General features: G+C 33.0%; 1 protein-coding gene across 1 annotated transcript in view; it reads left to right on the top strand.

Annotated features, from left to right (window-relative positions):
- LOC149408898 (REPTOR-binding partner-like) overlaps window positions 1–14,077 on the top strand; it is a 38,100-nt gene extending 24,023 nt beyond the window's left edge. The window contains exons 2-3 of the mRNA XM_089650334.1: window positions 1,960–2,181; window positions 4,782–14,077. Coding sequence (XP_089506460.1) covers window positions 1,960–2,181; window positions 4,782–4,874 — 315 coding nt within the window. The 3' untranslated portion in view covers window positions 4,875–14,077. The remainder of the gene's footprint in view (window positions 1–1,959; window positions 2,182–4,781) is intronic.
- The last annotated feature ends 1,119 nt before the right edge of the window (window positions 14,078–15,196 follow it).

Genomic DNA, 15,196 nt, shown 5'->3' with positions numbered 1-15,196 from the left:
TATTTCTCATTGTTATTTAACTGATGCAAAGTTTTTTTAAGTGCGTATTAACCGTGTCCCACTTTTCTGTATTTAAGCAACATATTTCACTGCCTAGGGGTTTGTATACTGAAATGTCAGATTTCATGCACTACTCAATTTGCAAGTATAACACGTATTTATAGCTGTTCAATAGTAGACGGTGTAATAAATTTTAACTTCACTGAAGAACAGGTTTCACCTTTATCGTTAACATAATATTTTCCCTTAACCCTTTGTTTTACCAAAAGGGTTTCAATAAGTATTTTCTCTCTTTGGGTTAACTGAACTGAACTAGTCTGACCTGCCAGAGATCTCCGAAGTTAGGTAACTTCTTCGCTACAAAGGTTTTAATGAGTATATTCTCCCTTAGGGGTTAGCTGCACTCTGAAGTAGACAGTTTACGAAGAGTCCTTGGGTCAGACCTGCCAGAGGTCGCTCAGTACGCACCGGGAAGCAATTTTCTCTCTAGTTCTGAAACATGACCTATTATAGGTCATCACAGATGCATCATCCCTTCCAGGGATCTCATTTGTAAGCAAAACTAACCAATAGCATCCCTCGTCCTAATTGTAGGCGATGCGGGAATGTATTTGAGAATGAAGAACTAGTCAATATATGTTCGGAATCCGATAATTTAATATTCCTGATGACAATCACAAACATGCAGAGGCACGTAACACGGTTAATTGGCGCACGCATTTTGTACAAGAGTTTTGTCACGGCAGCCGTGAGCCACACATGGTCGATCATAGCAGAAATTGGTGCTTTGCATTGACAGGGTTCCTGTTAGTGCTAGTGTCTATGAACATATTCAGGCGAATCGTGTTAATTGCTATCACCGTAGCAACCGTTAGATGATTTCAGACATGAACCAATTGTGCAGAAACTTTGTTCATTCTGTGTTTTATCCTGAATGGTGACAAAACAACAACACACAGGTTGCAGCAACTGCCACGGTTTATCAGAACATGCTTACAGAGTCACTTGCTTGGCAGGACGCAGTTTCTGCTGGCAGGCTTCAGCTGGCAATGATTGACCGTGAGGCCTACGGCTGCCATGTGAACTCTTTCCTACTTAACGTATGCACCACCATATCATTACACCGAGAATATAGCTGCGAACTGACCATGTCTGTTACTTTTTTTAACAGACTAAATTGTATTGCAACATCATTTAGTAATGTCTTTTAATGTTTAGTATTGCTTGCTATTTTCATTTTCCATTTCATAACAAAAAAAATTGAAGAGATACAATTTTTTATGCTTGCAACGATTTAAAAAGTCAATAGATATATTGCTAGCACAACAACGATATGTTCTAAGGTTAGTTTGTTTCAAACTCCATCACTTATTTGATGATTGTCAAATTGACAATCTCCTCCATTTTCATTTTGTGACATTTGAACAATTCTTGACATTAAACTTTATTAAAAAAAATTCTATCCTTAATTTTAGCTTTTGACGGCCTCCATGGTCGAGGGGTAAGGCTTCCGACGCAAGCCAGAGGTTGCAGATTTGAATCCCGGCATGCGCAAGTAAATTTTATGTAAATAATTTGTGTTATTTCACAATTTACTCTTTTAAATTGTGAAATAACACAAATTATTCACATAAAATTTACTTGCGGCACGTTCCAGAGTGGAAGATACTCAGTATCGCCCCGGTGTAAGACAACCATTCAGAATTGAAACGTTGCTTGAAATGGCTTTAGCCGTGTTTGGTGACCAGATCTGAATAGTCACTCCCCACTACCTTCAGCCTCACAACATACCCCAATTGGAAGCAGTTGGGACTCTTGTGCAGTTTCACATGAAATGACTACCATAACAAAATGGCCGTTATGGCTTCTGTGAGTTTTGAAACATCCCGACCTCCACTTTATTATCTAACCTTGAGTTGGATGAGCGGTCATTGTTGACGAAGTAATGTTGTTGTTTAGGAAGGGCCCCGTGGAGAAGCGCGCAAGGAGGGGGGCAAGCGGGGACGCAGGCCGGGCAGGAAGGCAGCCCCGGAGCGGGTGGACATGCGCGCCCGCCTGGAGCGCAGCCGCCAGAGTGCGCGCGAGTGCCGCGCTCGCAAGAAGCTGCGCTACCAGTACCTGGAGGAGCTGGTCACCGACCGCGAGAAGGCCGTGCTGGCGCTACGCAAGGAGCTGGAGAAGGTAAATAACTGTGGATGTACTCGTCTTGTATGCAACCAACATAATATGCTGGAAATGCCTTTGATTCTGTCGTGAGCTTGATTAGAACTGCCAGCTTCTGATAGGTCGGAGCTGCCAAGAATACTAATACTAAACTCGGGACGTTGGAGGGAGCTCTATTTCCTAAGCACGACATCAGAATGCTCGTAAAGAAAGTGCCTGGAGTCATTGGCATATTGGGGAGAATATTGGGGAGAGTACTTCTCCATACAAAACTTAAATTTGGATTTGAGGTCAAAATACTCAACCAAACTGAATAATTATTTTTGTAATCAAAAGGTATAGCAAATATCTAGTACCGATATGTGCTGCTTTATTTATTTGTTTGTTAACCACTCAGAACATTAGAACGTCAAAAGACGTAAATATGATAATAGTGGTCAAGACATTAGAACGTCTTTTCACGTAAACGCTCGAGATTTTACAAAAATCGATTTATTTCCATCACTAGTATACGGATTGCCATGATTTAAAAAACAGAGTATCGATAATGAATAACGCTACGCGTCTGTATTCAAGAATATCTATGGAACGTAGAAGTGCATTATCTAAGCCGATTGAATCTGTCATCTTGTTCGTTCATAATTTATTGCGTTTCTAAATAATTTATTAAAAATATTTTAGTTTGGACGGTTAATATTTTGAGGTGACTAATAGTTTTTAATTATATTTCTTCAATATATAAAGTGTTATTTCTTTATGATACTCAGAAAAAAGTACATTTTTCACGGCTTTGAAATAATTCTAAGCGATTCTTACATATTTATGACGTTTTCATAAAATGTATATTTAGACACGCAAATATTTACGTATTACAACACAATGCGATAGTGGATTTCATAATCTTTCCAAAACATTTTTTAGAATGAGGCTACGTTTCCCAAAACGTGAGTTATGAAGCTTTTAGCAAAACTCGTAAATAACAAAAAATTGTCACGTTTTGACAGTTCTCAAAGGAACACATAGTAAAAAATGTCTTTGTCTGAGAGGTTAAATTATAAAATATAGGCCATTAAAAATTACATTTTTCAAGATATTTGAAGCAACTTCTACAATTTTTTGTGAATTAATGATAGTTAATAAAAAATATATCCTTTCCCAATATGCTATGAAAATACAACGAAATATAAATAAAACATTGTAAAAAAGTCATTTTTTGTATCTGAATTTAAAATTTATATACAACAATTTTTTGTCCCAATGTAAATAGGTTGTTTGAAAATTAAATTTAAGCCCATCAAAATAGTTTTTTTAGCAATTCATTTTTTACTTTATATTTCCTTATATTTGCATAGTATTTATAAATAAATATATGATAAATCTATTTCTTTAATGGACCTTATTTTATAATTTGAAACACAATTAAATAAAGTAGCACACACCCGTACTAGATATTTACCATACCTTTTGAATAAAATAATTCTAAACTAAATTTTGCTTGGAAAAGGCCGGGCAACCGTTCATCTTATTACACCAAAGCTATTCAACATAGCTAATCCTATTCAGTTCCCTTTCAAAAACTGGCTGAAGATATTTCAAGCATTGTTTAATTCTGAATGTTGCTCTTTCCCCATAGCAATACATACTTCAGCAATTTCCACCCTGAACAAATATGTAGGTAAAACTACATTCATTGTAATCATGTCATTAAATTAAAATTCACCTATCCAAATGCTGACATCTGTTAACCCTTTAAATGCTGGAAGGTATTTTGCTTGGATGTACCGACAGGCTACAAATTTTTTACACCGATACCTTGAAGCTTAATTTAGATCACTCTAAAGTCGATATAATTTGTGAATTGTTATATTATAATTATTTCTTCATCATCCTAATAGATGCACCGTGGGTTCCATATTTTAGATTTTTCAAATTACTTGAGTTTGACAAGCAAAATCGTCATATAGAACACCGTGTTAACGCTCTCATTTTGTATAGCTGGCCTTGTGAGCACGGCTACCTAGAGCGCGTAAACGCGCTTAAGGCACACAACCGGTTAATGTTACATAACCTTGTTGAACTTGTTTCCTTTCCACAAGGAATTTGTTTCTAATTCCGCAGTATGGACGAAATGGTTCGTCCGAATGAAAATGTCCTAAAGGAGTATGGACTCACCGAGGTGTCCTCTGCTAAAATTCAAACTAATTATTATTCTTAGAAAATACTAGTTGACGTGTACCCGGCATTACTCTGGGCTGTGAATGATTTAAGTAATGTTTTGAGGTTGTGAATTCTAGGATAAACATTAACATTTCTCTACTTTCTTACAAAAATAAAATGCATATATTATATACATATAAACCTTACAGAAAAAAATCTCTAAATGATACTGAAAACCCTATCACAATGTGAATAGTTTAGAAGAACTAAGCGCACAAAACAGACAGACGCGGGTAGGGATACCGATTTGAGTTGCAAAACTGATGATTGACGATTCACAATATAAATGTTTTATTAGTTGTTATTTAATCTATGATATTAACTCCCCACATACAGTTAATTTTGCAAAAACTCACTCGTCGAAAGGTCAATAATGTTTTTTTAATTTTTTTTATTTCCAGTATCAAATATGGGCCAAGGAATTAGACGAAGGGAAAGTTCCAGACGGACTTCAAGATCTGCTGGAGGAGATGGGAGTCCTGAAACAGGAATAACCTCCCCCGACTACCACCACCTCTCCTCCCCGCTCCGAGTTACAATCAGCTCTCGGCTCTCAGTAGAGGAATTTTATGTTTGCAATGTTAGGCACCGTCTTTTATATTCTTTACCTGCATTATCATGGGAGCATGAAAACAACTTAAGTATTTTTTTTTAATTGGCGCTATCCTCTTTAATAATTCACAATTTTATTATGGTACTTCATTAAATAAATATTGGAAAGACGGGAAGGAGGTCCTAGCATATGCAGCAGTGGGTAGATTGGTTAAAGAAGAACCTATTCATATTTCATGTTAGTTTTTGGGTTATATAAATCCCATGAGACACGATCGTCGCCAACTTAGAACTTCACGTCCATACGCCTTGTGGGAAGATTTTATTTGCTAATATTTATTTTTTTGGTTAATTACATTCTTTTTTATAAACTAAGGCAACAATTTAATAGTATGTTTTATTTTATTTCTTGTATTCGTTTTTAAAAAACTAAAATATAGCTTTTTGATTGAGTAATATTTAAAAATCAACATCGTTATTTTTGCCTATTAAATTTTTATGTGCCTTACTTTTTTCTCCTAGTGGTTCATGTATTACTTTAGTGTTGTTTTTGCGCTTATCAGTTGGTGTTTGATAGAATAAGATTAACAAAGGGTTAAGTTTAGTTATATAGATCATCCTAAATTTTAACAACTTAAAAATTGAGATTATTTTTGCTACAAAGTAATTGCCACAAATTTCAGTGTAAATATTTACAAAATCAGAGCATTGATTTAATGTTAAAAATTATAACAACCGAAACAAGATACTGTAATCTTACATAAAACCTTTTAAAATGGGCAGAAGCGCAAAAAACACATGCTACACTTCATAAAAGTTGTGCTAAAACACATCAATATGTCAAATATCATTTGTAATTTTCACCCCGTGCAAATAATAATTTATATAAAATTGAAGTAGAGTTGAAATGTTTACGATTTTCATTCTTATTTGTATTTCTCATTACTGAAAGATTTCAGTGGCTTGGTTTTCACAACTTAATGATTTCATTTTTATTATTGGATGGTTGTAATTCCTTTTTACCGTATGCATATTTAGTTAAGTCGTCGTTCTAGGCTAGATCTATAGAGGGTGATAAGGGACATACTTGAATTATTTTAACCAGTGATTCCTGACATTATTTGGAGTAAAAAATGTACATGAAATTGTGGAATCTGGTGACATTTTTGATGTTTTTTTTTTTTTTTTTAACAGGAAAAATCAGCAGGTATTTGGACGGTTAGGGTCGGGGTGAGGGGTTGGTCGCTTACTACGCTAAGTGACCAGTGATATGTGGGATAAATTTTTTTATTGCTTAGTTTTGAAAAAAAAAAATTTAAATGTTACCAGATTCCGAAATTTCATAAACATTTTTTACTCCAAATAATGTCAGGAAAGTAAGTCAAGTGCATCCCTTAACACCCTGTATAGTGTTGCGAAATAAAAACATGTTTATCATTAAGGTAGTTTAGGGACATGTACCAGAGATGGAGTGTCACAAGTTATTAAAGTTAGAGCGCAATAAAAAATATGTATGTAATAACATATTTAAGGAAGTACTTATTGTTTGTTTGGTAGAATACTTAGGATTAGATCCTCTCTCAGGAGCAAGTTTGGTGCACCACCAAAAGTTAGGTTTCCTCAATGCTTCTGATTCCCGTCTATATTTTGATTTCTGACTGCAGCTTTCACATCTGAATGATTGCAATTTCTGATTTTTCAATACTGACTGCCAGAGGCGGTTTCTTGGTACGTGCATTTGTGCATTGCACTGCTTGTCTTCAATCTTCACATAACAAATTACAACGACATCTGTGCCCCAGTGATCGATATAAGAAATTCGTAATTCAAGTCAGGTCATTATTTGAGCTATCTTCTAGTAAAAAAATCCCGCGCAAGAGCAAGCGGTCGTGCATACCCCGATATGCACAGAACCAACTTTTACAATACTACTAAAACAGCATCGGGCAGTATCGAGACAGCCCGAAGTAGCCGAAACGGTGACATGAGCGAGACAGATTACACTCTTAACGTCAAATTACGTGTTAGAGCAGTGCAGATACATAACCCATCCGTGCATTATCGAAGTGCTTTGACGGCTAGTGAATTTTGCATCACTTTGATCATGCGTAATCCAATGCGTTTGGAATGGATTCGCATAAATACTAATGTTCAATGTTAACGCAACAACATTAACACATTGGAACTCGTTCGCGGTGAAATCAAACGGTTTCGCTATATTTTCAATGATGAATTGAGTGTCCTTTATTTTCAAGATAATTTTGTATTATTTAATTAGTTATTTTACAAATATAACTTAGAAGATAGAATGAATTGCAGTAGGTGTTCCCATTCATTAATTTGCTCCACCTAAATTACAGACAAGGTACATTTTAAAAGTGAAATGCACTGCTGGTAATTACAGTCACGGGCCGCGTCTGCTGACTGCAACTTTTGCGTGTTAGTATCATTTATTTTTACTGAATATTGAATTCCTGAAATTACAATCGGGAATTGAAAGCTTCCTTTAAAAGCATTGAGGAAGCTGGCTTCTTGAAGTTTATGGAGCTGTAGAAGAAGCCCTGTATATTTGTCCTGTTTTACTGTAAAAACTGTTGAAATTGTATATAGTGTTAACGCGGATCATGAACCAAAAAATAGTGTGTTATTTATTTTTTATGATGGGTAAGCAAAGAGTCTGTGATTGATCAAATAAATGTTCATACAAGGTGGACTTTATGTCGGTTGTTCAACGAAGCCATCAGCTCGGTCTAGTCGAAATCTGGAGGAAGTAGAAATGTCTTTTTGAAAGTTAGCAGAAAATGCACAGTTTGCGTGGTTGTTTGAACGAATTTATCAGATTTGGCTGAGCGAATCCCTACAAACGAATCCGCCTTGTGTGACTGGTCCAAAATATTAATTTTAGTTTAAGAATCATTTTAATAATTCTTTTTGCAGAAATACAAATAATTTAAGTGTTATTTAACAAGTACTAAATTTTTTTCCTGGGCAAATTCGTTTAGTTCAATTAATCCTTCGTCACACGCTCGCGTTTAATAAATCTCCACCTACGTTTGTTTGCTTGTAAGTTTGGCAAAGTCGCCGACACTTTCATTGTTGCCTTCGTTAGTATGATTTACGCAGTGATAGAGTAAACATGTCTGTCTAGAATTTGACTTGCAGTCCCAGATTTTGCATGTGTTCTGTTATGCGGGTAAAATCGACAAGCGCCCGCAGGTAATTTTATAATAATAATTTAACATAAAATGAGTATTTTTGTAAGTTATATTAGTTTTACTATCTATGTAGTTGGTTCACAGCTATTGAAACTACAAAAAATAAGTTTATAAAATTAAACTAAAAATAATCTTGTTTTATTATACTTGTCTCGTATAGTAGCCAGCCAAATTGTTTTCTTAAAAAACATTCCAAAAAAGATTTGATACATTTTATATGATTATATAGAAACCCAATTCCTGGTTCTACGCTCATGCAACTATGTCCTAAACAAGAGCGTCTTCTTACAGACAGACAATCCATCCATTTATCAAAATTGGAACTTAGCATTTGGCAAACCCTTTATACCCCCATAATCTACATAAGTTTTATATTAAATTATTAGATTTATTCTTAATAAGGACTTGTTTGAGTATCTGAATAACATTATTAATAATGAAGCAATTCAGGTTAATAATGTTTGTACATAATATATAAATATAGCTGCATAGTAATATCTTATTATTAATACTTTAGATTTATTCTTAATAGGGTGTGTGAGTATCTCAATAACATTATTAATCGTGGAGAAATTCAGATTATTAATGTTTGTACATAAATAGTTAGGGTATTTTCGTTTTAGTGATACATAATATTACGGGAAAGTGACCCATATTTTTTACATCAATACAGCGGCTGTTACCCAATAACTTTAAAATTGAAATAATTAATTAATAGAAAATAATCAATTGATTTAAAAAAAATTTTTTTTTAACATAATGACTGTGTTAATCCCTCTTAATTAATTAATAAATATGATTTGTTGTTTAATTGGCTTATAGAATGTTTTGCTTTAGGTAGGTACATTTGTCAATATTTAAAAAAAGATTGAAAAAATTATTTTATATTATTTTGTTTTTATTACAGTGGCGATGCCGTTGTATTTTTGTATAAAATTTGGTCTGGTGTAATACCATCTTGCACATCTAGAAAACTTTGCAAATTGGTGCACAATACACATATTGTATGTACAGCCATAATGCAACATGACATCTGTTTTTTTACTCATACAACCCCGCCAAGAAACCTCAAATAATTAATATAGTATATAGATTACTGTAGATATATTTATTTTATTGTAAGATGTTTCTAAACTTTTAATTTTAGTGTTATGTGATTTGATATCCTTTTTAAACATATCGATTATGATTAATTTCTTTATTTTTTTTAGTCATAATCCTTTCTTGTTAGTTTTTTAAAGAGTAAGATTATTTTTGTATTAATGTTTAAATGTGAATTCCACTAATGCTTATATGGTGGCGTTGTTAGCTGCTAAAAAAATATTTTGGATATTTTCTTTTGTTGCTGTAATTCTATTGCGCATCTCTTTGCGAATCGTCCCGTTTTAAAGCATGGTAGGCTATTCATTTGTAGTGCATTATTCCATTTCCCGCTGAAAAGAATTCAAAAAGAGAAACCATTCTCATGTTCTGAATGCGTTAACGTGTCACTGTGAAAACAAGTTTAGATAACCACATGTTATCACACTCTGGGGAGAAACCATTCTCGTGTTCCGAATGCAATTTTATATATCATTGCAAAACTTGAGTTAAGAGGTGTGCTCATGCGTGTTCCGGAGAGAAACCATTCTTATATTCAGAATACAATTATGTCATTGCGAAAACAAGTTTAGATACCCGCATGTTATCACACTCTGGGGAGAAACCATTCTCGTGTTCCGAATGCAATTTTATATATCATTGCAAAACTTGAGTTAAGAGGTGTGCTCATGCGTGTTCCGGAGAGAAACCATTCTTATATTCAGAATGCAATTATGACATTGCGAAAACAAGTTTAGATACCCGCCTGTTATCACACTCTGGGGAGAAACCATTCTCACATTCAGAATGCAATTATGACATTGCGAAAACAAGTTTAGATACCCGCCTGTTATCACACTCTGGGGAGAAACCATTCTTATGTTCCATCTTCAATTATATATAATTGCTAAACATATGTTCGGAGTACATGCTGACCCACTGGAGAAAAACCATTTTTATGTTCCGAATGCTACCGTGTAACATTGCAAAAATATGATCCCACATTCTGGAGAGAAACCACCGTGTTCCGAATCCATTAACCGCTTTATTCTTTTAAACGAGTCACGCTCGCGTGCTAAATGCGTTACAATTTCTGCTAGCCTGAGTGAAGCTCGCCGGTTCCGACTTGCAGCGTTCTATTTTTAGCTAACACGAGTAACGCTCGTGAAAGTTAGCCATATATTTTACGTTTAAACATTTAAAAAAACCTGATTTTTGAAAAATACTTTTACTAAAAAACCCTTGCGATTAAGTGGTTAATGTTTCGCTGCAAAAAGTTTTAAGAGCCACATGTTATACTCAAACAATTCTCATGTTCCGAATGCAATTGTATATTATTTAAGAGACCCATGTGCCGAAGCACTTGAGAGAAACTGTTCTCATGATTAAATGCAATTGTGTATCATTAGAGACGCACTCCAGAGAGAAACCATTCTCAATTGTATATCATTGCATAACTCAAGTTTAGAGATCCACGTCCTGACGCACTCTGAAGATATGCTATTATCGTGTTCACTTTTTGTTGTTATTATTATTATTTTCCACCCTTTTACATTTTAATAAATGCATAATGTAACGATTTATAGTTTTAATGTTGTTGTGTAATAAATATTACACTCAATACTTATTTTAATTTAGTTTTTGCTTTCACCTACCACTATCCTACTCAACCACAGTTAGTTTGATATCTCGTGATGTAATTAAAAAATGAAATAATAATTTAAATTAATTAAATGAATAATGTTAAGATATAAAGGAGATTTTGCGAGGGTACAATAGAAACGCATTGTAGCACTTTAAGCTTCGAGTAAGTCGTTGATTTAGTTGTAAATACTTTATTATTTCTATTATGCAACAAACTCTGTATGAACTCTTAACAACTTTAATTTAAAAATAATAAACTGATGATGGAAGCCAATGTTGGGATTACCCAAGTCACGTCAAATATCAAAATAACCACTTAATTTGTGCACAAGTATTAAAGCTGTTGGATATCCGAAGTGACCTTTAAAGGTCGTTGTCTTCATGCAATTTTATGAGAATAGAGTAATTACTATAATTATTAATAATATAATCAGTAAAATTTTGTCTTAGAAATTGAACAATGATTGAGAAATTTAGCATTCAAATACAGAAATTACATTTAACTATTTTTTGTTACTTTAATTACACAATATTTCAAAAATGCAGTCGTTTTTTTGTTATAAATAAAAATATTTTTTTTTATAAATGATCTAATATGTAGTATTAATTTATATATACTAACAGAAACTCGTATAAAGGTTATTTGGATTGAAAAAAATCATAGTTAAGAGCGCTCTTAAGATTTCCTGGTGTGTTTATAATATTAATATTGTGTTGTTATTAGATATTTATCTTTAATACATATTAAATTAAGTTGTTAAGCGCCCTTGAGTTGATTTTCTCACGAAAACGGCGCTATACAAATAAATTGATTAATCATTATTATTACTAAATATTGCTCTATTACTAGGTTTTTTCAAATATGGATGCTTATTTACTTTCTATTTTTATTCTTCAACAGTTTGTAGAATAATCAGCAACAACAAGCAAAAAACTGTTAAAACGTAATCGAGATAAGAGGTAAAGCGTATATATTAGAACAGATGTTCAGACCAGATATGTCAAAGATACTTTCGGAATTAGTATTTATCCTTCAGTATTGCAAATCTTGCGTATACTAGGTAAACTTTCTCGCTTACTTGCCCGTATGAGAAGTAATTTAGGGAAATACAAATTTTGGGCATACCTTCAATGATAGTGGGTAAAAGCCCAAAATACTAGGGAAAAGGTAATTGGAATAAGTATTAATTCTCACTTGTACTAGTTGTTCCAAGTATCTAGACGAACTAGTACGACTCACCTCTAACAGAGTTGCATTGCATACCTTTTGGCTGCAAGTAAGTCATTGATTTAAGTGTAAAAAGATCATTATTTCTATTAATTCTCACTTGTACTAGTTGTTCCAAGTATCTAGACGAGCTAGTACGACTCACCTCTAACAGAGTTGCATTGCAGACCTTTTGGCTGCAAGTAAGTCATTGATTTAAGTGTAAAAAGATCATTATTTCTATTGCGTTTTAAAAATATGTAATTTTAAGTAACGTGACGCCATTGGGAAGAAATTTTCAAAATGCTAAAACCCAATAAAGTAGTTTTTTCTAGGTGTAAATATAAAACCATAGTAATCTAATAATAATTTCAATAATTACTAACTTTATTCAATAATTGTCCTACTTTGTTTGCCTTTACGGATTTATATGTATGTTTATTTATAAGACAGATTATATCCCGTACTTCAATAACAGTTTCTTGCGAGTTTGCTCCCAATGGTATTTGAAACAGGAGTTGATTTGGTTGAACGCATTGCGACCTCATATTGCCGCAAGTAAGCCATTGATTTAATTACTGTAAATATTTAACATAACATGTTTATTGTCCGTTTTTGCTATTTTTGTTGAAATCTGTAACATATTATGTATATCCATAGTTTTTATAAGGTGAAAATCTACATGCAGCTTCATACAAATGCTTTTTATTTTACTACTTTTTCTGTTCACAAAAAAATATTTTGTAAATAATTTTTTTACAGTTTTATCAAGTCATCGTTTCTACAAGTTTTTTTTCTCTTTATTATTGCAAACAACCTAAATAAAAAATATCTACTTTAAATGAGTTTTATGCAACTCATTTGGGTATATGATTGTTGTTATGAAGTGCTTCTGTAAGGCTGCCTTTGCACTTGTAAATAAAATTTACAACTTACGTAAGTTTTTGATAAGTTACTCACAGGAGAGTTTATATACGCATCGAACTTATGATAATTAACGCTTACGGAGTAAGTACTCATATCGACTGTTACATCTTTAAGTTTATTTGCGGTAAGATGGCTTCCCGTCAACAATGATTTGCTGCTGTCAAATTTACGCGATTTTGTCAATAAAGGTGAACAGGCCCAAATAAAGTGTTGGAGTAGAAGTTTACTTGAGAGAAATGATTCTCCATGTGCTTTCGTTCCGTTAACGGCGGAATTGAATTGAGTTCTTTAATTTTGTCTGAATGACCCAGCCAGATGTCAGTGATCGACTCCAATTCAAATACATCATTTTATAAACAGAAACATTGAGATTAGAAACGATTGGAACGATAATTGAAAAGTAGGTTCATTTTCAGAAAGCTTTTTTCCACCAGAAAAATAAATGACATCTTGTCAGTTTTTGGAATCAAGAAAATTTTCTTTCCGTTTACATCACTTTTCATAGTGCTTATTTGAGTTTTATGAGTGACTTATGGGGACAAACTTACGTATGTAAAAGCAGTCTAATACATAATATTTATAATGTATCGTAGCTTCATGAATTGAAAGTAATAATTGCCTGTGGACAGAAAAAAATAGGAAAGGGAAGTTTAGTATGTATGGTCAGAAAATGCTGTGGCTTGCCACTATTGACAGGGAATTAAATGAAGTAATTGGTTTTATTCAAACATTGCACTCTTGCTGTAATAATTGTATTATGGTTTATCAGAAGAGTATCACTCTAGCTTACTTTCTGCTTTAGTAAACTGATTTGCACTGAATGCAGAGCCACCGCCCAGCATATGGCATTTATTTTGTATAAGGAAATTTTATTGCAAAGTTTTTTTGTAATATTTCTTTCCATTTTTAATAATATGTATTATGTATTATTTTTTCTAGAATATAAATTGTTGCCTTAGTAATAAGTCATGAATTAATATATTGTATTCAAAAGAAGTTTTTATTTACATAATATTTATTTTTATTGTCAGAAAATTGTGAATTATTGAAATAAATCTATTTTATTGTCCTATTTTAGTGAATTTTATTTTCCTTCCATATTGAAGACTTATTTTGGCTCATTTGGATCAATGCTCTCCCAGTTAGTAATGGGGAATTATCATCAAGAAAAAGCACATTACCAATGAGAAGTTTTAACTTGTGAAATTGGGACAAAATGTCCAGTAGACTCATCTCTATTGCCAACTTATAATTATCGTCCTTATTGTTATTGTTGTTCTCGAGGAATAGACTGTGAGTGGTTCATTTATGGACTGTACCTTTGTAAAATGTCTCCGAGTAAGGACAGTTCCTTTGTAACTTGTTCATAAATCTCTGCTTGAGTTTGTTTATTGCAAGTAGTATTCTTTGTGTTCTTTAATAGTTCTTCTCTTCTCTCTTCTTTTGTTTGCTTTCTTTTGCCTTTACCCTTTTTCAGTTTGGTTTCACTCGGCTGAACAATTAGCGTAAAGACTTTTTCTGTAATATTTTCAGTCTCTGATTTCATACTTTCTTCACCATCAGCAGTTTTCAGCATTGGTTGCTGATCCATTTCTTTATCAACCAATTTACCTGCTTTCAAAATTTTATCATTTTTTACTTTCTGTTTTTTTTTAGTTATTTGCTGACCAATTTGTTATTATTATACAATTTGGATTATTTTCATTCTCTGAATTATTGTCTTCACCATCATCTATTTTTACCATTGGTGATTGATCAATTTTCTTTTCATCCGTTTTAGTTTCTTCAATATTTCTTTTTTTACCATTTGTTCTTCCGATATCTGACTAACCTGAGAAAAGTTTGATTTTTAAATTTTGTTTTGTAACATCTTAATCTTCTCTTTTTCTTTCCCCTTCTTCATCGTCAATTTTTCTTTGAAATCATATATCCATTTAATGATGTCTATTTCATAGGAGGAAATGTGGCAGATTTTATCAATGAGACTTTTTATTTTGATGGCATTATCAGTTTGAATTCTATATTGAACACTGTAATAAAATTTGTTTAACAACACAATTAAATCCTCAAAACCTTTTAGTTCTTAATACTTTAAAGTCGGTGACAAATGTTTCAAAATTCTCTCGGCTATAATTTTTTTTATTTTTAAAATTGCTTCATCCATATTACTCTGACCTTTTTCTCGAAACGG

This window comes from Hesperophylax consimilis, unplaced genomic scaffold (assembly GCF_061612785.1).
Source record: "Hesperophylax consimilis isolate HC1 unplaced genomic scaffold, BYU_Hcon_1.0 scaffold_45, whole genome shotgun sequence".
NCBI lineage: Eukaryota > Metazoa > Arthropoda > Insecta > Trichoptera > Limnephilidae > Hesperophylax > Hesperophylax consimilis.
This window is presented reverse-complemented; position numbering and strand designations above follow the sequence as displayed.